Source organism: Protopterus annectens, chromosome 9.part0 (assembly GCF_019279795.1).
Source record: "Protopterus annectens isolate FY-2018-M chromosome 9.part0, PAN1.0, whole genome shotgun sequence".
Taxonomy (NCBI): Eukaryota; Metazoa; Chordata; order Ceratodontiformes; family Protopteridae; genus Protopterus; species Protopterus annectens.
The window spans coordinates 1,595,301,358-1,595,328,800 of record NC_056743.1 but is presented as its reverse complement, the minus strand read 5'-3'; the positions used below and the strand labels follow the sequence as shown (position 1 = coordinate 1,595,328,800).

Here is a 27,443-nt window from a genome sequence, read left to right as displayed (position 1 = left end):
ATTAACATATAGATTTTTAAATTATGTGTATTTTTTAATCAAGCATAAATTGCACATTTTTATGTTAAAGTACATAATGTTACTGACAATTCTGATTGTTCTTATTAGTAGTCATTATGTTGTAAGGCTGGAACTTTGACCATTATGGTCATTGTAATGGTCTAACGCTGTGTTGCTTTAATTTTTAAATGCTTGCATGACATCATGAGGCTCAATGTTTTTCATTGGTAGCCTGGTTTTTAAATGTACTTTTAAAAGTGTATTTTATGGTAAAAAGGTTTTTGTCTGTAGAAGCTGGAGAATTTTCTACCAGCGAAAGCGTTTACAATAAATTTATAACCATTTGCAGTTGTTGGAGTGGACTGAGAGCCTTCAGCCTGTGATTTTCTGATAGGTGGAGGCTAAAGACCCTGAACTTTCAGGTGACTACATGAAGCCTCTTATCCCATGTTTGAGGCATCAGTAAACAGTTTTTGAGAAGGGTCAAGAAGCTAAAAGGGCAGGCCTGGGTTGAGAGCAAATTGTTGAATCTACCAGTCAAATTCCTTTTTAAGACAAGGAAGGAGAGGTGCACTGAAATCCAGAGGATGGCAATGCTGTAGCCAAACCGACTTGAGGCACCACTGAAGGTTCCGCATATGCATTCTGGCAAGAGAGACCATTGTAATTGAAGAGACCTTGAATCCCAGGGTCCGAAGAAACTCTCTGGCCAGAATGGTAGTCAGAGGAAGAAGAGACTGAAAAAAGGCTCTCCGTGACAAAACTCTTGGAGGTGGAAGAGAGGCCAACATTGGCACTGTCTGAATCCTGCATCCCAGATGTACATGATCCTGAGATCTAATCAAAGCAGACTTTTGGAAGTTGATAGCGAACTTCAGACTTTGAAGAAGAGAGATGGTGAACTCCAGATCTTGTAACAGGTGACTAAGAGAAGGTGCCGAGGCAACAGGTCGTCCAGGTAAGGAAAAAATATGAACGCCTTGGAGCTTACAGAAAGCAATTGCAGGAGCCAGGCATTTTGTGAATACCCTTGGGGCAGTAGAAAAGCCAAAGAGCAATGAATAGAACTAAAATTGAGAGGGAGAAACACAGAAATGTAAACACTCCCTGAAAAGAGGATGACTAGGGATATGAAGGTAAGCATCATTCAGATCCAAAGACAGCAGAAAAGCCTGGTATAGTAAAAGAGGAAACAGGGTTTGAAGAGTAAACATTTGAAAAGAGGTGACCTTGAGAAAGATGCTGAGCAGGTAGAGTTCCAGAATAGATCTCCATCTGCCTTCCTTTTGAGGAAACAGGAACATCCTGGAGTAAAAACCCTTTCCCACTTGGGAAGGGGGAACAGGGTGAAGGGTTCCTTGGTTCACCAGGGATCCTAGGACCTCTGAGAAATGAGGAAGTTGCTCTAGAGGAGGTTGAAAAATCCCTGAAAAAAGGAGGGAGAGAGACTTCCATACCTGGTTCAAGGCTGTAGAGAGCACCCCTGCATTACCAGGCTATAACTCATACCACACTTTTCGGACGTCTAACCTGGACCAGAACACCAAAGGCGGAGGTGTGTCCATATTCATTAAGGATATCCACACCTCCAGGCTAGTTGTGCAGCATAATGCATCTAAGGTTATCCAAGTGCAATTAACTGTGGGCAAAACTGCAATCCAAATTGTAGCTTGCTACAGATCCCCCACCATGCCCCAGGATTCCCACTCCTTTTTTCTTGATATACTAGAAAATATTAGGGTTCAACCAAGCACCCTAATAATGGGCAATTTCAACTACCCCACCATTAGCTGGGAAAACTACTCATGTACCAACTCCTTCGCTCAACGCTTTCTGGAATTCATAAATTCCAATGTCCTGGATCAACTTATCCACACCCCCACTAGGGGCAACAATATCTTAGACCTAGTCATTACCAACATGAGTGACCAGTATTCAACACCTGAAGTCAACTCCTCGTTGATCAGATCCAACCATAAGCTAATCATCCTAGATATCGGCATCCTGCCCCCCCCCCCCATTACGGAAACCACAGTAAAAAATTTCTCCAAAGCCAACTTCATGCTTCTTAAGACAAAAATGGCGGACTTCATGACACCCATGCACATGGACAATACAGTTACTACTGCTGAATCCTACACAAATGCACTCTATAAGCACTTACACTGGTGCATGGATCGTGCTATCCCAAATAGCTATCCTCCAAAAAAAGGAAGCCAATCTGGTGGTCCCCTGCCATAAACAAACTACAACAGAAGGAAGAAACTGTGAGAGCAAAATCCCATGAGTGGAGGAGCTCCCTGGTCAGCCTTAGTAAGAAGTTGAGATCCCTTATAAGATGCTCCAAAGCTAGCCACGAAAACAAAATTGCCACTGATTCTAAGGGCAACCACAAAGCATTCTATAGCTATGTCAAGAATCTCAATGGCAACACCCAGATCTGCTCTGAGTTACAGCCCAACGGCACAAAAATTACAGAACCAACTGATATTGCCAGCATCCTGGCAGATAGGTTCCTTGCTAACTTTTTACCCCCCTCTCATCCCCTAAAAGGCCCATATCTATGCAGGAAGAATGCAGAGTCCCTGTAATCACATCTATGCAGGTAAAAGCTGCACTTTCTAAAACCAAAAGCACAGCATCCATGGGACCGGACAACATCCCAGGCTGCGTTTTACATGAACTTCAGAACGAACTGGCTCCCCACCTAAGCACCATGTTCAAGCATAGTCTTACATCAGGCTTTGTGCCCATTGAATGGTGCACAGCAACAATTATCCCACTCCACAAAGGGGGAGCCACCACTGATCCTGGGAACTATCACCCTATTAGCCGGGCGACCCTGGTCTGCAAGGCCATGGAACGTATCATTATGGAACTCATAAACAAAGACATTGGTGACCTCCAAACTCTGGACCCCACCCAGTTCAGGTTTGTGAAAGGCAGATCATGCCTTCTGAACGTGATCAACTTTTTTGAGGCAGTCACCAAAGCCATAGACAAGGGTAAGGTGGTTCACACAGCCTATCTTGACCTCACCAAGGCTTTTTGACACCATCCCCCATTCTGTAATCATAGCTAAACTCACTAAACTAGGTATAAATCCCTACGTCACAAGATAGGTTGCCAACTGGCTCACTGACGGAACCCACACTGTAAAAGTTACAGACTCCAAAACTGACTTCAAACCAGTGACAAGTTGAGTACCACAGGGTTCAGTCCTGGGACCTCTCCTGTTAGCCTGTACTTCAGAGAAGTAGATACCAAACACAGAAGGCCTCTGGCTAACAAATTTCACAGATGACTGCAAACTAGGAACCATAGTTGCGTCCCCAAATGATGTGGACATCCTACAGAAGGGCCTCACTGAGACAGATGCCTGGTGTCAGAGGCATGGCCTCAAGCTCAATGCCAAAAAGTGCATTGTCATCCCCTTTGGTAAAAACTCTGTACCCATGAACTACCACCTAAATGGCAGTCTACTCAACGCCAAATGTGTGATGAGACCTTGGGACCCAGGTGGACAGTAGTCTCTTCTCTGATTATCACATTGCCACAGTAGTCAGGAAATCCTTCTATGTGGCACACCTCATCACAAAAGGGTTCTCATCCAGGACAAAATAGGTCATTGTTCCCCTCTAATCAGCACTCATTAGACCCATTATAGAGTACAACGCCCCTTTTGGAATATACCTCACAAGACATCTGCAGCAGCTGGAAAGGCCACAGAAGTATTTCACAAAGAGGATTACTGGCCTCAAACAGATGCCCTACACTGACAGTCTCAAAAAACTCCAGCTTTACTCTGTAGCATATCGGCTACTCCGAGGAGATCTCTGCCTAACATATAAAGCTATGTTAAACCCAGAGCTGTTGGACATGCTACACCTTAAGAAGTCCCAATCCCTCTGAGCTACACACTCTAGGGACCTAAACCTTGTCACCCCAATAAACAGGACATGCTGGAGGGAAAGATTCCTGTCCCAGAGACTTCCTGTACTCTAGAACAAACTACCCATCTCTGTCAAGCAAAGTTCCTCATTAGCACTCTTCAAGAAAAATCTTGAGTGGATGGGAAATAGGAAATGCATCCCTGGGATCATTTCTGTGACTCTTCTTGACAGGGGCACAGGAAATTAACTTTCTTGGGTGGCGTAAACCAGGCTTTGGGCCAATAGCCTAGTACCTACCTAAGAAGTAACCCTGACGAATGATAGAAAGAACCCAAGAGTTTGAAATGTTGAGAAGCCAATTTGGAAGACAAAGGAACCTGGTCTAAGAGTTGTGAGGATTGTCAAACAGAAGCAGACTTTTCAGATAAAAGAGGCTTCTGGTCTACAGAAGTCTGAGAAGCTTTAGCAGAGCAGGCTCACATACCATCCTTCCTGCTCTTGGAGGCCTAGTGGGGCTGCCTTCAGACAAAACAGAACTAGAAGGATTATTCATGTGGAACTTAGTGATGGGAGAGACAAAAATATGTTTAAGGCCCTGCAAGGCTTTTCATTTCTCTTGAAGAGACTTAAACAGGTCAGCAGCAGCAGCAGCAGTCCCAACAAGATGTTTATTATCCAAAGAAGCATCCAACAACTTGGCCTTAATGTCATCAGGTAAAGACTGAAGAAGAAGGCAAGAATAACACCTCATGATAGACCCAATACCACAACCTTGGAAGAGGCATCCACAGCATCATAGCTAAATTTGTAGCGAGTCACTTGAGAAGTAGTACCTAAAACAGATGAGGCAGAAGATTTCCCTTCAATTCGGGGAAGTCATAAATACCCTGACAAGCCTGAGCAATCAATACTGCAGATCTAGTAATTAATAGCCTTAAAGGCTAAAGCAGAGACATTGTAAACCTTCTTACCAATCCTCTCCATTATGCTACTATCCTTTTCAGAAGGCTTAGATTTGGTAGAGGGCAAGAGCTTAGAAGGTTTGTCAAAAGAAACTGACACCACAGCAGAATCAGCAGAAGGACATTTAAATAAAAATTGACAATCCTCAGGGACCTTCTAGAACCTATTGGGTTTTTTAGGAGGATGAGGAGGAGGAGAATCAGTTGACTTAGAAACAGCAATGAAGGTGTTTAAGAAGGCAGCCAAAATGGGAGGAACTATAGTGGGTTTAAGAGTATCCTGCTGAAGCAACTCCTAATATCTCCTCTAAATATTAGACACTTGAGAAGAATCCTATTTAAGGTATGCCATCATCCTAACAATTGTGTCCCAAACGGAGACTCAGAGCTAAGACTCTTGCTCATCAAACCTATAAGCCAAAGGCTACAGCATCTGTGGAAGTATAGGAAGAGGACCCCTCATCAGACTCTGAATCCTCATCTGAGGAATCCAGTTCCCTAGGCCATTTAGGAGGAACAGACACCAAGCCCCCCACTGAGGAAGCTTCAGGGCCTTGAAGACAGAAAACAAGCCTTGAATAAACTCTTGCCATTTCCTTTGAGGATCTTTAGGATGAACCGAAACATCCTTCATCTTTTGTCTTTTCTTGGGAAGAATGTCAGCCCTAACAAATACATGAGGTTCGACCTTTGAGATTCATTAGGAGTACCCAGAACCTCCTCCCTTACCAGTATCTGCCTAATCCCTGTAGGACTTTCTGAGGTAATCAACTGAGATTCTCTCTCAATGTCCAGAGCAGACACCTGCAAAGCCTCAGTGGACATGCAAATAGACTGATCCATGCCAGCCTTAGATGAAGTTGAGCAGAGGAATCCGCTGTAGATGCCAGACAGCTTACAGAAATATTACCCGTTTCTAGAGGGATGTCCAGTGGAGGCCTGATAGCTAAAGAATCCATCCATGACATCTTGGGCATCTTCTTTACCTGTGGGAGTATCTCAGGGTTAATGGATTCCACTGTGTTGCTCTGGGCTAACTGTTTAAGCTGGTGGTTTTCAAGATAAATGGCCAGCGAAAACAAACAAATTCCGAATGTCTTGGGCACAAATGCCTTACAAATATTAGAAGACGTGTGGTCATGGGAAGCACCCAAACAATAGAGACACTGTTTAGGACAATCCTGATGAGGAATATGCCTTCCACACTGACATTTTCCCTTCTTGGATGACATGAGCGCTAGGTAAGCAAAATAAAATTCAAAACCAAAGGAAAATAAAAACATCCCCAATGGGGCACTTATCTGATGGGCTAGGTAATCGGCACAGCAACAAGAGACCAACAAGTGATAATGGCATTTGGACTGGTGGCTAAGATGTTCTGGGTGGCTACGTCTGTATGTCACATTATGCCCTACGTCCTGTATGGGGAGCATATGTGTGATGTACAGCGCATGCAAGATCATAATGAATCCCATATATATCACACTAAGGAGTCTTAAGTTGAGAAGCTCTGCAGTAAAAAAAACAAAAGAAAACATTGCATGCAATAAGTGATAACTGGCTTTTTCCAAACATTGTGCCATGATTTGGGCCATGAACTAGCTGTTCAAATGACACTGAGTTTTAGCTGCATAACGTTCAACTCTGTACAGCCTTGGAAACTGTTTCCAAAACAGAGGGAATTACAACATATTTCTTTTGAAGGACAACTTCTGTGATAGAACTCCTCAGAAATAGAGCTCAGTGTGATCAATGCTGTATCCCAGTTAACAAATTCAATCAAAATAAATAAAATTGTGTGATTTCAGTTTTTTTATGTATAGTAGAAAGCTGTGCTTTGCAGAAAGCATGTGTGAATTGCTGTGCAGAATGCATGTGTTCCAAAAAAATATAATGTTAAAATACTGTAGGAAAGACTTGTATGTATAAGTAAATATTAAAGTAAAAATTAATGCACAGTCATTGCTTATATTTTTGTATATTTTAGACTTATATAAGCAATAATACCTTACTTGGATAGAAGGAAGTTTCTCTGTTCACCTGTAAGAGAAGGGGAGCTTTGAGCAACCTATCTGTCCCTGGAGGAGTGGTTCCAGCCCAGAAGTTAGTAGTTTATTGGCCATTTTGGGCTGATTTCTCTCTTTCATTTCCCTACTATAAAAAACGCATTTGCACGGTTTTGCGCAAACCGGCAGTGCCGGTTAGCTACGGTTAAATTATTCCCGGCTCCACTAAGTCTCCTCTTCTATTTTTCCCTTGAAACTAGTGTAACTCTCAACCTAAGCACTCAAAAAGCATCTTACAGCCCAGCACTCACTCAGACCTAATAGCAAGCACTAATATACCGTGACACTGATTGCCCAGCAGGGAAGGCTCTTTATTCACCTCTCACCAACCAAGCGAATAAGCAGCTCACCCTACTATTCAGGCATGACTAAAGGGCAACTTCACGTGCACTCTCCAGTCCAGCTGGTGAATCTGGGTATCCTGAGGCAATGTTACAACTGCCTCATGTACACAGACAACCCTCTCCTCCTACCACAAAACACTAACATATACGAGAGATGCAATTATACAGCCAAACTGGAAGCTAAGCTGTCTCCACCCAAGACTGGAACAGACAGTCAAGAGGAGAAGGTTAACACTTGCACCACTCCAGCTGCACACAGACCTACTAAAACAGCACTGGCAAAAATACACATAAATACAGAAAATCATACTCGGAGGCTCTAAATAAAAACCCTGCAAAAGCAAAGCAGGCACCCAAACAACCTTCACTTCCCGTCACAAACCAGACAACACATAAAACACAAAATCAGTGTGCCGCACAATCACAGCCCTTAAGGTGAAATAGCATACCTAACACACTAGTAATAGGTGAGACTATAGTCAGGCACACTGATGTCCCACTCACTAGGCTGGACAAGCAGACGGTTACTGTTAGCTGCCTGTCGGGAGCCAGAATCCACCACATAACACAAGCACTCGGGTCACCCCAGAACAAGTACAAATATGTCTCTGTCATTGTTCATGTTGGTGTGAATGACCTGAGACGTACCTTCCTGGACTATATGAAAAGAGACATGGAAGAGCTCTCTGATCATGTAGCCCAAGCTGGTATGACCCTGACCCTGAGTAGCATCCTGCCCTCACCAAGAATGATACCTCAGTATAAAGAAAAAATGATCAATTTCAACAATTGGCTAAGCTTCTGGTGTCATTCAAAGGGGATCCAGTGTCTGTCAGCCTGGGACAACATGCTCGACAAGCCGTGTTGCTTTGCAAGAGACTGCTTGCACCTGTCACCCTTAGGCTTTCGAATACTGGCCAAGGCTCTTGCTGCCCCCATAGTGCCTTTTTTAGGCAAGGCTCAAAAGTCAAACTCACCCCCTTAAACAGCACAGTTAACAAAAAACTGAGAGTTATGCTACTCAACACCAGGAGTTTAAATCTCAAAATGCACGTGCTCGAAGCACTCCTCAGTATGGAGAACGTCGACATCTGTTCAGTAACTGAAATGTGGTTCAAGACTCCAGAGAGCACCCCAGCACTACCGGTCTACAACTCATACCACACGTTTCGGCAACAGAACACGGACTGAAACACAAAAGGAGGGGGTGTATCCATATTCATCAAAGATACCTACACCTCCAGGTTAGTTGCTAAGCATTATACCTCTGAGATCATCCATGTACAACTAACATCTGGCAAGTCTGCAGTGCAAATTGTGGCCTGCTACAGATCACCCTCCATGACCCAGGACCACCACTCCACCAATCTGGAGACACTGGAAAACATGAAGGTCCTACCAAACACCCTGATATTGGGCAATTTCAATTACCCTACCATTCACTGGGAAAACTACTCGAGTAAAAATTCCCAGGCCTAGCACTTCCTGGAATTCATCAACTCAAATGCCCTGGATCAGCTGGTAAACTCCCCTACCAAAGCTGAAAATATATTGGACCTGGTCATCACCAACATGGGTGACAGGTGTTCTACACCGGAGGTCAACCCATCACTGGTTAGATCAGACCATAAACTAATCACTCTGGATATCCACACCCCACCATCACCCCCAGCTAAGGAAACCACAGTAAAAAACTTTTCTAAAGCAAACTTCACCTTACTTAAGACAGAGGTGGTAAGTTTTACAGCCCCCACGCTAAAGGATAATGCTGCCCAAGATGCAGAAACCTTTACAAATGCACTCTATGAGCACCTACAAGGATTCATGGATAATGCCATCCCTAGCAAAACCAAGACTCACTCGTCTAAGAGAAGGAAACCAGTTTGGTGGACCACTGCAATAAACAGGCTATACAATAGAAGGAGGAAACTAGTTCAGAAAAAAAGCAAATTCCAAGAAAGAAAGACATCCCTGATCAGTATCCGTAAGAAACTGAGGTTTCACATGAAATCATCCAAGGCTAACTTTGAAAGAAAAATAGCCAAGGATTGAAAAGGTAACCACAAAGCCATCTTTAGCTATGTTAGGACTCTAAGTAGCAACTCGCAGATATGTACTGAACTAGTGCAAAATAGCACAAAATATACTGAACCTACTGATATTGCCAACATTCTGGCAGATAGTTTCAGTGCAAACTTCATCCCCTCTCACCTCCAAAAGGGCCCACAACAATACTGGAAAAGTGTAGTGTCCCAAAAATCACAGATGCTCAGGTGAAAACAGCCCTTTCAAAAGCCAAAAATACAGCGTCAATGGGACCAGATGGTGTCCCAGGCTGCATCTTGCACGAACTACCCCCCCCCCCACACACACACACACACCTAAACACGCTGTTCAACCTCAGCCTCTCGGCAATGGTTATTCCTCTCCACAAAGGAGGGGCCACAACTGACCCTGTTAACTACAGCCCCATAAGCCTGACTAGCCTGGTCTGCAAGGCTATGGAGCGCATCGTCATGGAACTCATTAACAAAGACATCGGGAACCTCCAAACACTTGACTCGACCTAGTTTGGCTTTGTTAAGGGCAGATCATGCCTACTAAACCTGGTTGACTTCTTCGAGACAGTCACCAAGGCCATAGACGTGGGAAAGGTAGTTCACACAGCCTACCTTGACCTCGCCAAGGCTTTCGATACCATTCCCCACTCGGGTATTCCAGAAAAACTCACCAGCCTGAACTTAAACCCCTACGAAATGAGATGGGTTGCCAACTTGGCTTACAGACACAACTCACACAGTAAGAATAGCGGGCTCCAGGTCCGACTCTAAACCAGTCACAAGTGGTGTCCCGCAAGGCTCTGTCCTGGGACCCCTACTGTTTGGCATATACTTCTCAGAAGTACAAGCAAACACAGGAGGACTATGGCTAACCAAGTTTGCCGATGACTGCAAAATGGGAGCCATAATTGACTCTCCGGCTGACACAGGCATCCTCCAAAAGGGCCTTACTGAGACGGACACCTGGTGTCAAAGTCATGGCCTCAAGCTAAATGCCAAAAAATGCATGGTCATCCCGTTTGGGAAAAACAAAACACCCACAAATTACCACATAGGTGGCAGCCCCCTTAATACAGAAGAGGTAATAAGAGATCTGGGGACACAGGTAGATGGTAATCTCTCTTTTGACAATCATATTGCCAAAGTAGTTAAGAAATCCTTCTATGTGGCCCATCTAATTTATAAAGGGTTCGCATCTAGAAATAAAGAGGTTATAGTGCCCCTCTCCTCGTCACTCATTAGACCCATCATAGAGTACAATGCCCCATTTGGGATGTACCTCACAAGATACTTCCAACAGCTGGAAAGACCACAAAAGTACCTCACCAAGAGGATTACTGGTCTCAAGCACATGTCCTATGCAGCCCGACTGAAAAAACTCCGGCTGTACTCAGTGGCATATCGCTTACTCAGAAGTGATCTCTGCCTGACTTACAAAGCCATGGCCAACTCAGAATTGATGGACATGCTCTACCTAAAGAAATCCAAGTCACTGCGAGCCACGGGCTCTAGTGAGCTAAACCTCGCCACAACAATAAATAGAGCATGCTGGAGGGATAGATTCCTGTCACAGAGACTCCCCATGCTTTGGAACAAAATTCCAAATTACATCAGGCAGAGAGCCCCTCACTAACACTCCAAGAGAAACCTTGACGAGTGGATGGGTAACAGAAAATACACCCCTGGGATCACTTCATTGGCTGTGCTTGACAGAGGATCAGTTAATTAATCAATGGGGCGGTGAAAGCTGACACACTCTGGCTAGGCTTTTAAATGCCCGGGCAGATAGCCTAGTACCTACCTATGAACCTATAATATTATTTGCATGTGCATGCATGTGCTTGTGTGAATCATTCTAAAATTTCTGGATTTGGTGACATTCTGTTTTATATTATTCTTATTCAATTTAAATGTTAACTGTATTGTATTTAACATCCTAATAACTGCCAAATCACTTTTTTTCAGTATTTTCAAAAGGTGATTCCTCACCAGTTTGACAGCTGCATTGATAAACTGATTTTGAAGGCATACCAAGTGAAGTATAACCCCAAGAGGATGAAGAGGTAAGTGTATGTATCCCTAAATTTGGTAGTTCTCTTCCTTTAAAAGTTGTGGTGTGGTACTTAAACATTGTGGGCCACCATTTGGTATTGCTTCTTACCTGATCACCATTTTATTACAAACCTGCTGAGTCACATGGCATGTCCTTCTATATCACTGTTGCATTATTTTTTACTCCCTCCTAATGCAGCCCGATGCTTGGACAGAATATGAAAGCCTTGTGATATTGTATGCACCATATGTGACACATATGCTCCCTGCACAGGATGTAGGGCATAAAAGTGATGTACGGACACAGTTGCCAAAACTTCTTTGCCACCAGTCTGAGTACCATTATTGCTCGTTAGTCTGAACACCTTGTTGCTGTGCTGAATACCTAGGCATGAGATAAGTACCCCGCTGGGATTTTTTTTCCCCCTTTCTTTGGTCTTGTATTTTATTTTTTGCTTGCTTAGAGTTCATGTCATCCAAAAAGGGAAAATGTAAGTGTGGGACGCAGATTCCCCATAAAGATTGTCACAAATAGTGTCGTTTTTGTTTGTGTACTTCCCATGAACATACCTCTTGTAGTATCTGTAAGGTGTTTGGGCTTAAGACACTCGGAAGCCGTTTGTCTTCCCTGGCCATTTATCTTGAAAACCAGTGGCTTGAAGAGTTAGCCCAGGGTAACATGGTCCGGAGTCCATTAACCCCGAGTTATTCCTGCAAGGTAAGAATAAGGCCATGAAGTCTTGGCCAGATTCTTTAACTGTCCATCCTCCACCGGGCATCCCTCTAGAACAGGTAATAGCTCTGTAGGCCATTTGGCATCTACATCAGATTCTTTTGCCATGACCCCATGAGAGGCCGGCATGGATCCATTGTTTCACACATCCACAGAGGCTTTGCAGGTGTCTGCTCCTGATGTTGAAGGGGAACTGTGGTTGATTATTTTAGAGGGTCCTAGAGGAATGGAATTCCACAGTTATTGGTCAAGGAGGAGGTTCCGGGTACTCTTATTGAATCTTGTCAAGGGTTGTAACATCCAGTATTTTTAGGCGTGTTGTCCCTTCCAAGAAAAGACAAAAGATGAAGAATGCTTTGGTCTGTCCTAAGGATCCACAAAGGGAATTGCAAGAGATTACTCAGGGCTTGTTTTTTGCCTTTATGGCCCTGAAGTCTCCTCAAGGGGTTTCTGTGCTGCTTCTCCTTGGACTTCTACCCCTTCTAAATGGCCTCGGTAACTGAATTCCTCCGATGAGGATTCAGAGTCTGATGAGGGGTCCTTGTCCTATTCTTCAGAGATGCCTTCACCTTTGGCTTATGGTTCTGATGAGGAATCTGCTAGCCATGACTCTCCTTTTGAGTTAATTGTCCTTTGCAGACACAATTTCTAGGATGATAGAATAATTTAAGCGGGATTCTTCCCAAGTGTCAGATATTCAAAGAAGGTATTATGAGTTGCTTCAGGTGGATACTCCTAAACCATCTGCAGTTCCTCTTGTGTTGGCTGCCTTTTTAGACACTTTCATTGCTGTTTCCAAGTCTCCTGATTCTCAGCCTCCTTCTCCTAAGAAACCTGTTAGGTTCTGTAAGGTCTTTGAGGATTGTCAATTTTTAAAGTGTCCTTCCGCTGATCCTGCTTTGGTGTTTGTTTCTTCTTACAAGCCTTCCAAACTTTTGCCTTGTAATAAGGATAGGGCAAAGGAGAGGATTGGTAAGAAGGTTTACACTGCTTCTACTCTGGCTTTTAAGGCTATTAATTAATAGACCAACATGACCAGGTATTCTGTGACCTTGATTGCTCAGGTATATTAGGTTATTTCTGACCTCTCTAATTCTGAAGGCAAATCTTCTGCCTTATCTGTTTTAGGTTATGTTTCTCAAATGGCTCACCATTCTATCAAGCATAGCTATGATGCTGCTGATGCCTTTTCCAGGGCTGTGGCTTTTGGGTCTGTCATGAGGTGTTATTCTTGGCTTTGTCTCCAGTCTTGGTCTGATGACATTAAGGTCAAGTTCTTGGATGCTCATTTGGATAATAAACATATTTTAGGACTTCTACTGCTGATCTGTTTGTCTCCTCAAAAGAAAGGGAAAGCCTGGCAGGACCTTAAACATATTTTTGTCTCTGCTATCCCCAAGTTCCAGAGGAGTTATCCTTCAAGATCTGCTTTTGTATGCATGCAACCCCATCAGGCCTCCAAGGGGACGAAGGTGGTAGTGAGCCTGTCTGATAAGGCTTCTCAGACTTCTGTGGCCCAGAAGCTCCTTTATCTGATAAGCATGCTTGTCTGTGACAATTTGACCCCCCCACACACACACACACATTCGTGACCAGTTTCTTGTCCAGTCAGCTTTCCTTTTGTCTTCCAAATTGGCTTTCCATCATTTTAGACTCTTGGGTTCTTTCTTTCATCTGTTAGGGTTACTTCATGGTATTGAAGTCTCTTCCTCCTTTTTCAGAGATTCCTCAACCTCCTCTAGAGCAACTTCCTTACTTCCCAAAGGTGTTAGCATCCCTGGTGAACAAAGGAACCATCCACCCTGTGACCACTTCCCAAGTGGGAAAGGGTTTTTATTCCAGGATATTTTGTGGTTCCTCGAAAAGAGGCCACTTGGAGACCTGTTCTTGATCTGTCCCTGCTCAACACCTTTCTCAAGGTCCCCTCTTTTCGGGTTCATAGGTTAGTACTAGGCTAAGTACCCTTGTGGGCTATTTTAAGCCTAGCCAATTACCCCTGTGTGAATCAAACCCTGCACCTTGTATTTGTAAGATAAACACCCTAACCATTATGCTAACCTCCCACCAGTGCTAGGGTGATTAGTCTTCAAACCCTGTTCCCTCTGTTACTATCCGAGGCTTTTTTGGTGTCTTTGGATCTGAAGTATGCTTACCTTCATATCCCTATTCACCCATTTTTTCTGGAAGTTTTTACATTTCTCTGTTTATTCCTCTCATTTTTAGTTATCTGCTTTGCCCTTTGGCCTCTCTACTGCCCCCAAGGTTATTCAAAAATGCCTGGCTCCTGTGTTTGCTTTAAACAAGCTCTAAGGCATTCAGACTTTCTTATCAAGATGACCTGTTGCTTCACGCACCTTCTTCCAGTTGACTATTACTGGACCTGGAATTCACCATCTCTCTTCTTCAAAGTCTGAGGTTCACCGTCAACTTCCAGAAGTCTCTTCTGACTCCCTGTCAGGATCATATGTATCCGGGATGCAAGATTTAGAAGTGGCAATGTGGACCTCTCTTCCATCTCCAGAAGTTTTGTCATTGACAGCCTTCTTTCATTGTCTTCTTCCTCTGACTGCCATACCAGCCAGAGAGATGTTCTTCTTGTTTCACTGTTGCAATCATCACATTTGGGTTATCTGCTTGCTGTAGCTCTGTCGGCCTAATTATCAAAGTCTTGAGTCCTGTGTCGGTTGCTGTCTCATCTTCCATGATGTCAGGTAGTCAGGGGTATAAAGCATGCAGCCGACACCATTACATCAGTTTTTCTTGCCCCAGGTGTCAGGTACCCCCATAATGGGAAGCAGTTATATACAAGGTTACACCTCTAACAAAAAAGCAAATACACCAAAAAGCTTTAAGCATAGTAATCAAGCATAGAGGTGTAGTCAATAGAGGTCAGAGGGCTGGAGGGAGGGTAACCAGGACTGCAACCATGAATACACTCGAACATCTACATTTATGGTAAGTGTGCACAACTGTACTATGTTCTTCATGTTTCACTGTTGCAGTCATCACATTTGGATAGATTCCCAAAGCTAAGGATGGGAGGAGGTAATTAGATAGCATTAGGATCAACTGTAAGGCCCTGCAAGACTGCAGTGGCAAAGCCAGCTCTGGATTTAGAGAAAATAGGCAAATGGTAATGCTTGGTGAAGGTATGTACAGAACTCCAGGTAGCAGCTTCTAGGATGTCCTTGGTAGGGATACCTCTGAGAAAGGCTGTAGAGGTAGATGCAGCCCTGGTTGAATGTGGTCTTATCCCCTGTGGGGTAGGTTTTCCATGGTGCTTATAGCAGAAATGAATGCAATGGCTTATCCATTTAGAAATGGTTTGCTTTGAAATGGCCTTCCCCTCTGCCCCTGCAGCAAATGTAACCAGTTGCTGTTCAGATTTCCTGAGACGTTTAGTCCTATCCAAGTAAAATCTCAGTTGTCTGTGCACATCTAAGGAGTGCAGGATATGTACCCCTTTGTTCTGTGGATTAGAAAAGAAGGTTGGCAAATGAATGGACTGATTAAGGGCCACACTGGATACCACCTTGGGCATGAAAGAGGGATTGGTCCTTAGGAACACCTTGTCCACATGAAAGATAATGAAAGGCTCCACTGCCATGAGGCCCTGTAATTCAGACACCCTTCTTGCTGAAGTGATGGCCAAAAGGAAGGCTGTTTTCCAAGAAAGGAATTTCAACTCAGCATTTGCAGCTGGTTCGAAAGGAGGTAGAGTGAGTTTTTCCAATACAAAGTTAAGGTCCCATGCTGGAGTAGGGGATCTCCTGGGTGGTCTTAAGTTTTTGGCCCCTCTGACAAACTGCTTCAGCAGTGGATGAGAGAAAAGGGGTGGTTCTGTGTTGTAATGAGCTGAAATGGCTGAGGCATGAATTTTGATGGAGGAAAATTAAAGGCCCTTGTGAAGCATTCCAGTTAAGAATTGGAGAATCTGGGGTAAATTGGGCACTGCTGTGTCCATGCCCTGAGTTTGGTTCCAGGAACAGAATCTTTTCCATTTTTCAGCATAGGATTTTCTAGTACTAGACCTCCTTGCCTCCAGAATGACATCCAACACTTGCTTACTGAGGAATGGTGAAGGAGAGATCAGGTAATTAGCCAGGCTGCCAGGTTCAGGGTTTGAAGCTGTGGGTGCAGAATCTGGCCCTCTTGCTGGGACAGCAGCAGGGCAGGTGTCTGAGGCAGGTGCCATGATGCCAGTAGTGACAAACTGTGCAAAATGGGGTGCCAGTGTTGGCGTGGCCAGTCTGGTGCAATCAGTATCGTCCTTGGTTTGTCCTGTTTGATCTTTAGTAGTACCTCGGAGAGGAGAGGCAATGGGGGAAAGGCATAAACTTATAGGTTTTTCCAGGTGAAGGACAGGGCATCCACTTTCCAAGCTTGTTTGTGGGGAGTCCTTGTGCAGAATTTGTCCAATTGGTAGTTCTGGGGGAAGGCAAACAGGTCTATCTCTGGGCTCCCCTGTTTGTTTCCCAACATGTTGAATATCTTTGTTTCCAGTTTCCACTCGTGTGGGTCCGTGAGATTTCTGCTTAGGTCGTCTTCCAGTGTGTCTAGCTTTCCTGGCAGGAATTGAGCCTGTAGGTGCACTTGTTAGCTCAAGGCTGTGTTCTACAGAGCCATAGCTAGTCTTCAGAGAGGGTATGAGTGGGTTCCCCCTGCCTGTTTATGTACCACAGAACAGTGTTTTTGTCCGTCTTTACCAATAATTGTTCTGGAAGAATGTGGTCCTTGAAGGCTGTCAGAGCATACTGTACAGCTAACATTTCTTTTTGATTGATATGCAGGTGCATTTGACTTGGGTTCCATTTGCCCTGAATGCACTGCCCTGCCAAGTGAGCCCCCCCATGCATAGTCTGATGTATCTGTTATTAGGGTGTGGGCGATAGGGGTAGAGTGAACAGCAGTCCCTTGTTCTGGTGGCAGGCCTCTGCCCACCAAAGGAACTCTATGATAGGAGTCATTGATTCTAGATCCTGAGAATGTTGACACCATAGGCTTTTTAGATACCATTGTAGTTTCCTCATATGCAGTCTTGCTTATGGAATTAGTAGAATGCAGGAGCAGCTGATGAAGTGTTAGCATCTTGAATTTTGGGATTACCAAAAATGTGTTTAGGATAGGCAGATCTAGAAAAGCATGCCAGGAATTGTCTTTTCTGTGTATGAGAAACGGTCTTGAGTAGAAACCTTGTCCTCATTCTTCTTCTGGAACAGGATGAATAGCTCTGATGCTTAAACGTGGGAAAACTTGCTTTTGAGCCTCTGACCACTGATTTGGGGGTAGGTCTGGCCAACCGTTTGGGGTTGGTAAGGAGTGGAAGTGGAATCTGTATCCTTCGGAAACTATTTAAAACCCATTTGTCCTGGGTAATGCGTTCCCAGTTTTTTGCATGCAGGGCAATCTTTCCCCCTAAAGGAACAGTCAGTTGAGCAGGGCTTGGAAGGTTTAAAGTTAAGTCATCGAGACAGTTTACCATAGGGGGGAGTCTTACTACTCCCTGGTTTGGAAGTGGGAGCCCCCCACTGTGTAGGCCTGTGAGTACCTTGGGACTGAAGCCTGGAGTACTGCTGGTTCTGGGTTTGGACTGAGAAGGCCTGGAAGAGGCAGGAAAGGACCATTTCTTAGAGGGCCAGTGCTTACTAAATCTGGGAGGTTGTACTTGCAGGAAATCTTTAACAGTTTGCACAGATTTAGCTTTTTCCTCCTCCTTTTTAAGTACTACTTCTGCTTTGTTGCCAAACAGGCGGTCTTGGTTTAAAGGAGCATCCAACAATTTAGCTTTAACATGATCTGTCAGAGATTGCTCCTTAAGCCAAGCATGCCTTCTAAGTATAGACCCAGTGACAGCAGCCCTGCAATATGCCTCTAATGCATCAAAACCACATTGCAAAGTATGTTTTCCAACTTGTTCAGCAGAATGCATTAAATCCTGTAATTCTTTATTTTCAGCACAGTCAGGAATCAACATTGTTTTCTGTTTAAGCAATCCAATAATATGCTGCTGATACTTTAACATATGAAACTGGCAGTTTAAAGCCCTAATGGCTAAAGTAGCAGAAGTATATACCTTCTTTCCCCATCTATCCCGTGCCCTGGAATCTCTATCAGAGGGGGTAGGATTTTTGGCAGCAGTAGCCTTAATGCCCTTGGGTCCCTGTGACATGGTCTCAGGATCCACAGTAGGATTTTTAAAGAGGAACTTGTGAGAGTCGAGTACCCTGTAATACCTATCAGGTTTTCTGGGAGCAGGAGGTAAAGAGTCAGGGGCCAGGCTAGATTCCGAGAAGGCATCATCTACAATGTCCAGTACAGGAGGGATAGCTAAAGGCCTTTGTTGAGGCAGGAGTAAGAATTCCCTAAGCCTCTTTTTGGAGTCAGACTAATCCTGGCTTTCCCAGCGGAAATGCTCCCTAAGAGTATCCAAGATTTCACCAAAAGAGAAATCCTCTGGAGGAGAAGCAGAGGGAATGGAGTCCTCTACACCAGAATCCTCATAGGTAGATCAGAATCCTGATCAGAAGAATCAGAAGGAAAATCAGTCCTAGGTCTCTTAGAGGGGGAAGGGTGGCTTCCCCTGATTAGAGTAATAACGTCCTCAGCCATTCTAATAATTTGTTTTTTAGGCATAGGGGCCTGACCAATGCGGTCTGGGCATTGTTGTTTTAGGCATAGATCGAGTTTTAGGCCTAGAAGAAGAAGATGGCATTGGTTTAATATGCAAGTCAGTAGGCCTGAATACACCCTCAGAAGCCGATGCCTGCACAGCAGCTCCGAACCCATCCAAGGTAGAGACATCCGCAGGTTCCACAGTAGAAGAAGCATCTCGTGGCATACCGGACTCCAAAAATGGGTCTCAGTAGAGGCCTGCGAATCTGAAGTAGCAGGTATCAGGGGCTGCAAAAGCGCCTTACTGAGTACCGGCAAACTGATGACTAGCTTAAGAGAAGCGTTGTCAGCAGCTTTGGACATAGGCTGTCTGTCTCTGTCTTTATCTTTGCGTTTTTTCGGAATGTCGGTAGTCGGGTGGCTTTCCGAAGCCATTTCTGAATAATTGAACCGTGTACCAAAATATTTAGGAAGTGTAAATATACCGACGACAAATAGTTTGTTATTTAAATAGGGCACAAAACTGACAGCGAGGACCCTTTTTCAGTGGGGATCCCATTGGTCCTCTCTAAGTTGTGTGAGTTGCTCCAGCCTGGCTTGGCCTGTTCATCTGTAAAGGCCCCTTGACTGCCATGGAATCCTCCCTGAGCTTCTTGTTTTGAGTTCAAACAATTTTGTAAAGGCACCCTGTGTATTAGGCCTCCAAAGAAACCTATTTGTCCTCCCTTGGGACTTTAATTTTGTGCTGGAAAAATTGACCCAGGCTCCTTTTAAGCCTGCAGATTCTGCTTCTTTACAACAATGTACCTGGAAGACTGTTTTGTTGCTGTGTCTTACTCCTGCTTGGAGGGTTTCTGAGCTCCAGGGCCTTATAGCTATTCCTCCTTTTTTTGTTTTTTTTTTCCACAGGGACAGGGTATCCTTTTGTAGGATCTTTTATGCCCTAGATAGTAAATGAATTGTCCTATGCCCTAGATAGTAAATGAATTGTCCTTGAATCAGTCGGTTCAACTCCCTTCCTTTTTCCCTTTTCAGTTTCTAGTGATAGAGTCTTGCATACCTTGGATTAACACAGATAGCTCAGGTACTATTTGGATAAAAGTAAGGCCATTCATAAGTCTGACCAGATTTTTGTTTCATTTCATCCAAGTACATTGGGCTTGACTGTTTCTAAGCAAGCCATCTTGTCCTGGGTATCTAAGGCCATTTCTTTGTATTTTTTTTTTTTTAGCAAATATGTATCTTTTAGAGCTATTCCACTAGGGCTGTTGCCTCTTCTGGTGTTTTCTTCAAGGGGTGGACACCATTTCCATCCTTGAAGCTGCTATTTGCTCTTCAATGCATACCTTTACTACTAATGCATTATAAGTTGGATATAGTTTCAAGGGCCAGCGCAGGTTTTGCTAGAGACATTTTGTATGGGTTTGTTGAGGGCTGTCCTCAGCCTTCCACCACCCCTTCTTATAGCAAAGAATACTGCAACAGTGATATAGAAGGACATAATACAGGTGTCCTTCTCTTCACTGTTACAGTATTTGCTTCCTCCATCCAACCCCTTGTTTGTTTGTTTGTTTGTTTGTTCTGGTTTTTGATTCCTTTCTGGCTGAGGGTCTCTTGACATCCCTCTCCCCTGCCCCCTCCTAAGGACACCTGGGGGTTTGGAACTAGTCCTAGGGTTGATGCTCAGACAGAGCTTCCATATTTTCTTAATGGTAGGCAAACTCAATCTGAGGTAAAGGGAAGAGAGGCAATATGGGTAGCCTTAGGTTTAGAGTTTTTGGTTGGCGCGAGCTTGATGTAACTACAGAGTCAGTTCTGAGGGTTCAGAACCGAACCCAAAAGTCAAGAATGAATGAAGATTGACAACACAGATGGAATGTTATGGTAAGAACATAACTTCTTTTTTACTGCTTCCAGATAACCTCTGCTTTTATAGTGGTTACATCACATCACTCTACTTTTGGCACCCCATGAAAGAATAGTGTTTAACTTCATTATTGCCTTTGACACTGTGCCTTTTAGAAGGAAGTTAGGAAGACTAAAGGATTGGATGTTCACCCAAATAATTGTGCTTGCTGGGAGAGTTATAGGTTTATAGGTTGGTACTAGGCTATTGGCCCTAGGGCCTATGCAAGCCTAGCCATCACAATTCCCTGGATATTTCTTCCCACAATATTTACTTCTCTGGACCCCTGTCTAGTAGGGCAACTGACATGATCCCCGGGGTGAATTTCTTATCTCCCATCCAATCATCAAGGTTGCTTTTGAAGAGGGCCAATGAAGGTGCTCTGCTTGACATGTATGGGCAGTTTATTCCAGAGTATGGAGAGTCTCTGGGTCAGGAACCTATTTCTCCAGCATGTTTTGTTCATTGTGATGACAAGGTTTAGATCCCTGGAGCGTGTGGCTCTGAGGGATTGGGATTTCTTTAAGTGGAGCATGTCCAACAGCTCAGGGTTTGACATGGCCTTGTATGTTGAGCAGAGATCGCCTCTGAATAGACGATATGCCAGAGTATAGCTGGAGTTTTTTTTTAGACGGTCAGCATATGGCATCTGCTTTAGGCCAGTGATTCTTTTAGTTGAGGTATTTCTGTGGCCTTTCCAGCTGTTGCAGATGTCTTGTGAGCTACATACCAAATGGGGCATTATACTCTATAATGGGTCTAATGAGGGATGAGTATAGTGGGACAATAACCTCCTTTTTTCTGGATGAAAAGCCCTTAGTGATGAGGTGTGCCACATAGAAGGATTTTATGACTGTTGTGGTGATGTGGTTATCGATAGTGAGTCCACTGTCCACCTGTGTCTCTTAAGTCTCTCATCACACTTTCGATGTTTAGTGTCCTGCCACCTATGTGGTAATTCATGGGTACATGTTTTTTTCCAAAGGGGATTGCGATACATTTCTTGGCATTAAGCTTGAGCCCATGGCTCTGGCACCAGGCATCTGTTTCTGTAAGGCCCTTTTGTAGCATATCCACATCATTTGGGGATTCAATAATGGCTTCCAGTTTGCAGTCATCTGCGAACTTTGTTAGCCAGAGTCCCTTAGTGTTGGCCTGTACTTCAGAGAAGTAGATGCCAAACAAGAGTGGTTCCAGGACTGAACCCTGAGGTACTCCACTTGTCACTTGTCTGGAGCTGGATTTGGAGTTGGCTACTTTTACAGTCTGGGTTCTGTCAGTAAGCCAGTTGGCAACCCATCGAGTGACGTAGGGATTTATGCCCAGCTTAGTAAGTTTATCTATGATTCCAGAGTGGGGGATGGTGTTGAAGGCCTTGGCGAGGTCCAGATAGGCTGTGTGGACTGCCTTACCCCGGTCCACAGCTCTGGAGAGTAATTCGAAGAAGTCAATCAGACTCAGGAAACAAGATCGGCCCTTCACAAACCCATCTGGATGAGGTCCAGTGTTTGAAGGTTGCCAATGTCTTTGTTTATAAGTTCCATGATAATGCGTTCCATGCCCTTGCAGATCAGGCTTGCCAGACTGATGGGACGGTAGTTCCCGGGATCCAAGGCGGATCCCCCCTTGTGGAGTGGGATAACTGCAGCTGCGCGCCACTCGGTGGGCAGGAAGCCTGAGGTGAGGCTATGATTAAACATGACACTTAGGTGCGGTGCCAATTCATTTTGTAGTTCATGTAGTACACAGCCTGGGATGTCATCTGGTCCCATGGATGCTGTATTCTTAGCTTTGGAGAGTGCGGTTTCTACCTGTGTGGCTGTGATTCCCGGAATTTGCAATCATTTGGTACTGAGTTGGGCCCTTTAGGGGGTGAGAGGGGGGTGAAGTTGGCACTAAATCAATCTTTCAGGATATTGGCAATATCCTTCGATCAGTATATTTAATGCCATTCTGTTGTAGCTCAGAACATATCTGAGCATTGCCATTTAGATTCTTGACATAACTGTAGAATGCCTTGTGGTTGTCTTTGGAATCTTTGGCAATTTTATTTTCGTAACTAACTTTTGAGGATTTTATGCGGGATCTCAGCTTCTTACTGAGGCTGGTGAGAGAGTTTTTTGCATCCTGAGATTTTCCTCTTTTCTGCAACAGTTTCTTCCTTCTGTTGCATAGTTTGTTTATAGCAGAGGACCACCAGATTGGCTTCCATTTTTTGGAGAAGAGCATCTTGGTTCTATTTGGGATGGCACGATTCATGCACGATTGGATGTGCTCGTACAGTGCCTTAGTGTAGGATTCTGCAGTCGAACATTCAGATCCCGTCTGCATGGATATCATGAAGTTTGTCACTTCTGACTTCAGTAGCATGAAGTTGGCTTTGGAGAAAGTTTTTAAGGAGGTTTCCTTACTGGGAGGTGGGGGTGGGATGTGGATGTCAAGGGTGATTTGCCTATGGTCAGACCTGAACAATGAGGGGGTGACCATTGGTGTGGAGCATCTATTTCCCATGTTGGTACTGACTTGGTCTAGGATATTGGAGCCCCTGGTGGAACAATGGATTAGTTGATCAGGGCGTTGGAATTTATGAATTCCAAGAACCGTTGGGAAAGGAGTTGGTACCCAAGTAGTTTTCCCAGTTAATGGCAGGGTAGTTGAAATTACCTAGTATTAGGGTGTTTGGCTGTATCTTAATATTTTCCAGTATGTTTAGAAAGGTGTAGTGAGAATCTTGGGGCATGGTGGGGGATCTGTAGCAAGCTACAATTTGGATTGCAGTCTTACCTAGTGTTAGTTGCACCTGGAGAATTTCAGATGCATTGTGTTGGGCAACTAGCCTGGAGGTGTGAATATCCTTGGTGAATATGTACACTCCTCTACCTTTAGTGTTTCGGTCTTGGTTTTGTGGCCGAAAAGTGTGGTAAGAGTTGTAGCCTGGTATTGCAGGGGTGCTCTCTGAAGCCTTGAACCAGGTCTCAGTTTCTGCACAGATATCGATGTTCTCCATTTTTAGGAGTGCCTCGAGAGAGTGCATTTTGAGGTTTAGACTTCTAGCATTGAATAGCATTACCATCAGATTTTGCATGCTTGTTTCTGTTACGGTGGTGGTTTTATCCTTTGAACCTTGCCTAAAAAAGGCACTATAGGGGTGGCAAGAGCTTTAGCCAGTAACCTGAATCCCAGGGATGACAGGTGCAGACCATCTGTGGCAAAACATCGTGGTTTGTCGATCATGTCTTCCCAGGCAGACAAATATTGGATTCCCTTCGAATGACACCAGAAGCTTTGCCAGTTGTTGAAGTCATTTTGTCCTTATACTGTAGTATCATTCTGGGCGAAGGCAGGATGCTACTCAGGGCTAGGGTCATACCTGCCTGGGCCACATGATCCAAGAGCTCTTCCATGTCTCTCTTCATGTAGTCCAGGGAGGTATGTCTCAAGTCATTCACTCCAGCATGGACAATGACAGAGTCGTATTTGTACTTGTTGTGGAGTGACTTGAGTGCATGCGTTATGTGGCAGATCCTGGCACCTGACAGGCACCCGGCAGGCAGCTGACTGTAATTTTCTCCTTGTTCAGCCTGGTGAGTGGGACGTTAGTGTGCCTGACTATAGAGTCACCTATGACTAAAGTTTTAGGTACATTGTCTTGCCTTAGTGGCTGTTGTTGGGTGGCACACTGGTGTTGTGATGTATGTGTCACTTTGGTTGTGACTGGTGTTTGTTTGCATTTCAGCTTCGGAGGTCCTTGTTGATTGGGCAGGTTAATGTTAAGGGCCTCCGCATATGTGGGTTTAGTGTTGCTATGTGTGAGTGCTGATGGTGTGGGTTTTGAAAGGCTATGAGTTGCTAGAGGTGTAGTGCAGGTGTTAACCTTCTCCTCTTGGCTGTCTAGCACAAGCTTGGCCAGAGAGCTTTGCTTCCAGTTTGGCTATGTAAGTGCATCTCTCACAGGTTGTAGTGTTGGGTGGCAGGAGGAGAGGATTGTCTGTGTACATGAGGCAGTTGCCGCATTGCCCCAGTATGCTCAGATTCACCAGGTGGACAGGAGAAATCACCGGAAGCTGGCCCTTGGACATGCCTGTTTAGGTGCTTTTTATGTAAAATTTAAGAGCTGATGTCCTTCAAGGATGCATCTGCAGTCATAACATATGGGTTGTCCTGCCTCAGGCAGCCCTTCGGTCGGCCGGATTCCAAAGTCTGGGTCTGGCCTCGGCTGATGTCGCACTTTCCCCGACGTCAGAGCTTCTGGGGTATAAAGGCATCAGCCGACGCCATTTTCCTCAGTCTTTCTTGCCGCGCGGTGCCCGAAGCAGAAGCTGTTCGCAATTGCCGGTCGGTCAGATCCAGAGATTTCAGCTACCGAAGACTTCTAAAAAAGCTAAGTACCCCGTTGGGGACTCTTTCTTGCCTCAGCCGATGCAGACTACTCCTCGGATGGATCTGATTTATCAGACCATCAGGAAGAGCCATATTCTCCTTATGAGGATTCTGATGCAGAAGACTGTATTCCTTCTGCCTCCCCTCCTGAAGAATTTTCCTTTGGGGAAACTTTGCATTCAATGAGGGAACACTTTCAATGGCAGGGTCAGGATTTTTCTGATTCTAGAAAAAGATTGCAGAAGACACCTCAGATTTCTTGCAGGATCAGAGCATTATCAATTCTCAGCATTGCCCTTTGGCTTATCTACTGCGCCCAGAGTATTCACGAAATGCCTGGCATCAGTAATTGCACATTGCAGGCTTCAGGGAATTCAAATCTATCCATACCTGGATGACTGCCTAATACAAGCGGACAACAAGACAAAACTAATAAAGGATTTGGCCTATGTCATGCACCTGTTACAGGCCTTGGGATACACAGTCAACATCCAGAAGTCAAGACTAGTGCCATCCCAAAGGATAACATTTTTGGGTGCGGATCTGGACACAATGACTCAGATGGCTTTTCTCACAGAAGAAAAACAAAAGCAACTTCCAGTCTACTTCATGGCTTTGAGAAGACAAACTCAGCTCACTGCAAGGAAAGTCCTGCAGGCCCTGGGTTACATGGCATCCTGCATAATCTTGATCCCGCATGCCAGGCTACATATGAGAAAATTACAGTGGTACCTAAGGAATGTATGGTCTCAACACAGGCACAGTCTAGAAACCATGATACCAATCATTCCATGCCTGAAAAAGGAATTCCTGTGGTGGGCTCAGGCATGCCAGTCCAACAGAGGGTTGCCTTTCAACAAACCACACCCAAGGCAGACCATCACCACGGATGCCTCAGACCTAGGATGGGGAGCACACATGGGGGACAAGTGTATCCAAGGCCTATGGTCTCAGGACCAGCTGAACTTGCACATAAACCTAAAGGAGATGCTGGCGGTGAAACATGCAATCGAGACATTCAAATCATTCCTCCAGCAAGGACATCTGCTGATAAGGACAGACAACACCACAGTCATGTGGTACATAAACAAGCAGGGAGGCACGCATTCCTACCCTCTATGCCGGATGGCAATGGATCTGTGGAACCTAGGCCTGAATCTCAACATCCAGCTGCAGGCCAAATTCGTACCAGGAAAAGAGAATTCACTAGCAGACAGCTTAAGCAGAACTACCACGGATGCTCACGAATGGATGCTGCATCCAGACATCTTCAAAATCATAACAAGCAAATGGGGAATGCCAGAGATAGACCTGTTCGCCTCCCCACTCAACCACCAACTGAAGAAATTCTGCTCAAGAGTATACCACCCACAAGCCTGGAGAGTGGACTCTCTCTCTTTCAACTGGAATGCCCTAACAGTGTATGCTTTTCCATGTCTCCCATTGATGTACAAAGTTCTACTGAAGATCAGTGAGGAACAGCCAAAGGTGATACTGATAGCTCCAGACTGGCCAAGGCAGCACTGGTACCCGCTACTGAGAAGCATGTCTCGGGTGAACTCATGGCCTCTACCCCTATGGCCTCTTCTTCTAACGCAGAACAACTTCAAGACCCTGCATCCAAACTTGAAAACACTGCAGCTAACTGCCTGGAAAATTGCTTAAAACAAAACAAAACTGTTTTATCTCAGAGGGTCAAGGACATTATCCTGGAGGCTCGCAGACCCTCCACAAGGAAGACATACTCAGCTAAATGGAAGAGATTCCTCATTTGGAGCGCATCAAAGGGTACAAATACCACACTGGCAAACCTAGCACACATCCTAGAATATTTAGCAGAACTGTTCCACAATGGCCTGTCCTATTCTTCCATTAAGATTCATGCTTCAGCAATCTCAGCAGAGTACAACATGGATCCACCTATCTTCTCTCACCCTCTCCTCAGACAATTTTTAAGAGGGATCAGAAATGTAAAACCTCCAAGGAGACCCCTCTGCCTACATGGGATCTCAATTTTGTGCTGGAAAAATTAACATTACCCCCTTTTGAACCAGCAGCATCAGCAGACTTACAGTTCTTATCTTGAAAAACCGCTTTCCTTCTGGCAATCACTTCAGCAAGAAGAGTATCCGAGTTACAGGCACTAATGGCAGTGCAGCCTTTCCTTATTTTTCACCAGGATAGAGTGTCTCTGAGAACCAATCCTACTTTCATGCCAAAGGTGGTATCCAGGGTATCCTTGAACCAAGCTATTCATTTACCTACGTTCTTCCCTAACCCACAGAACAGGGGGGAAAAACTATTGCACACCTTGGATGTACACAGACAACTACGCTACTATCTGGACAGAACTAAAACCAGCAGAAAAACTGACCAACTTTTTGTAGCATATGCAACTGGAGTGCAAGGAAAAGCAATTTCCAAACAGACAATTT

At 44.6% G+C, this 27,443-nt stretch overlaps 1 protein-coding gene across 7 annotated transcripts in view; it reads left to right on the top strand.

Annotated features, from left to right (window-relative positions):
* EVI5L (ecotropic viral integration site 5 like) overlaps positions 1-27,443 on the top strand; it is a 2,636,797-nt gene that overhangs the window by 906,340 nt on the left and 1,703,014 nt on the right. For all 7 annotated transcript variants that reach the window (XM_044084539.1, XM_044084538.1, XM_044084535.1 and 4 more), the window contains one exon: positions 11,291-11,388. In XM_044084539.1, coding sequence (XP_043940474.1) covers positions 11,291-11,388 — 98 coding nt within the window. The remainder of the gene's footprint in view (positions 1-11,290; positions 11,389-27,443) is intronic.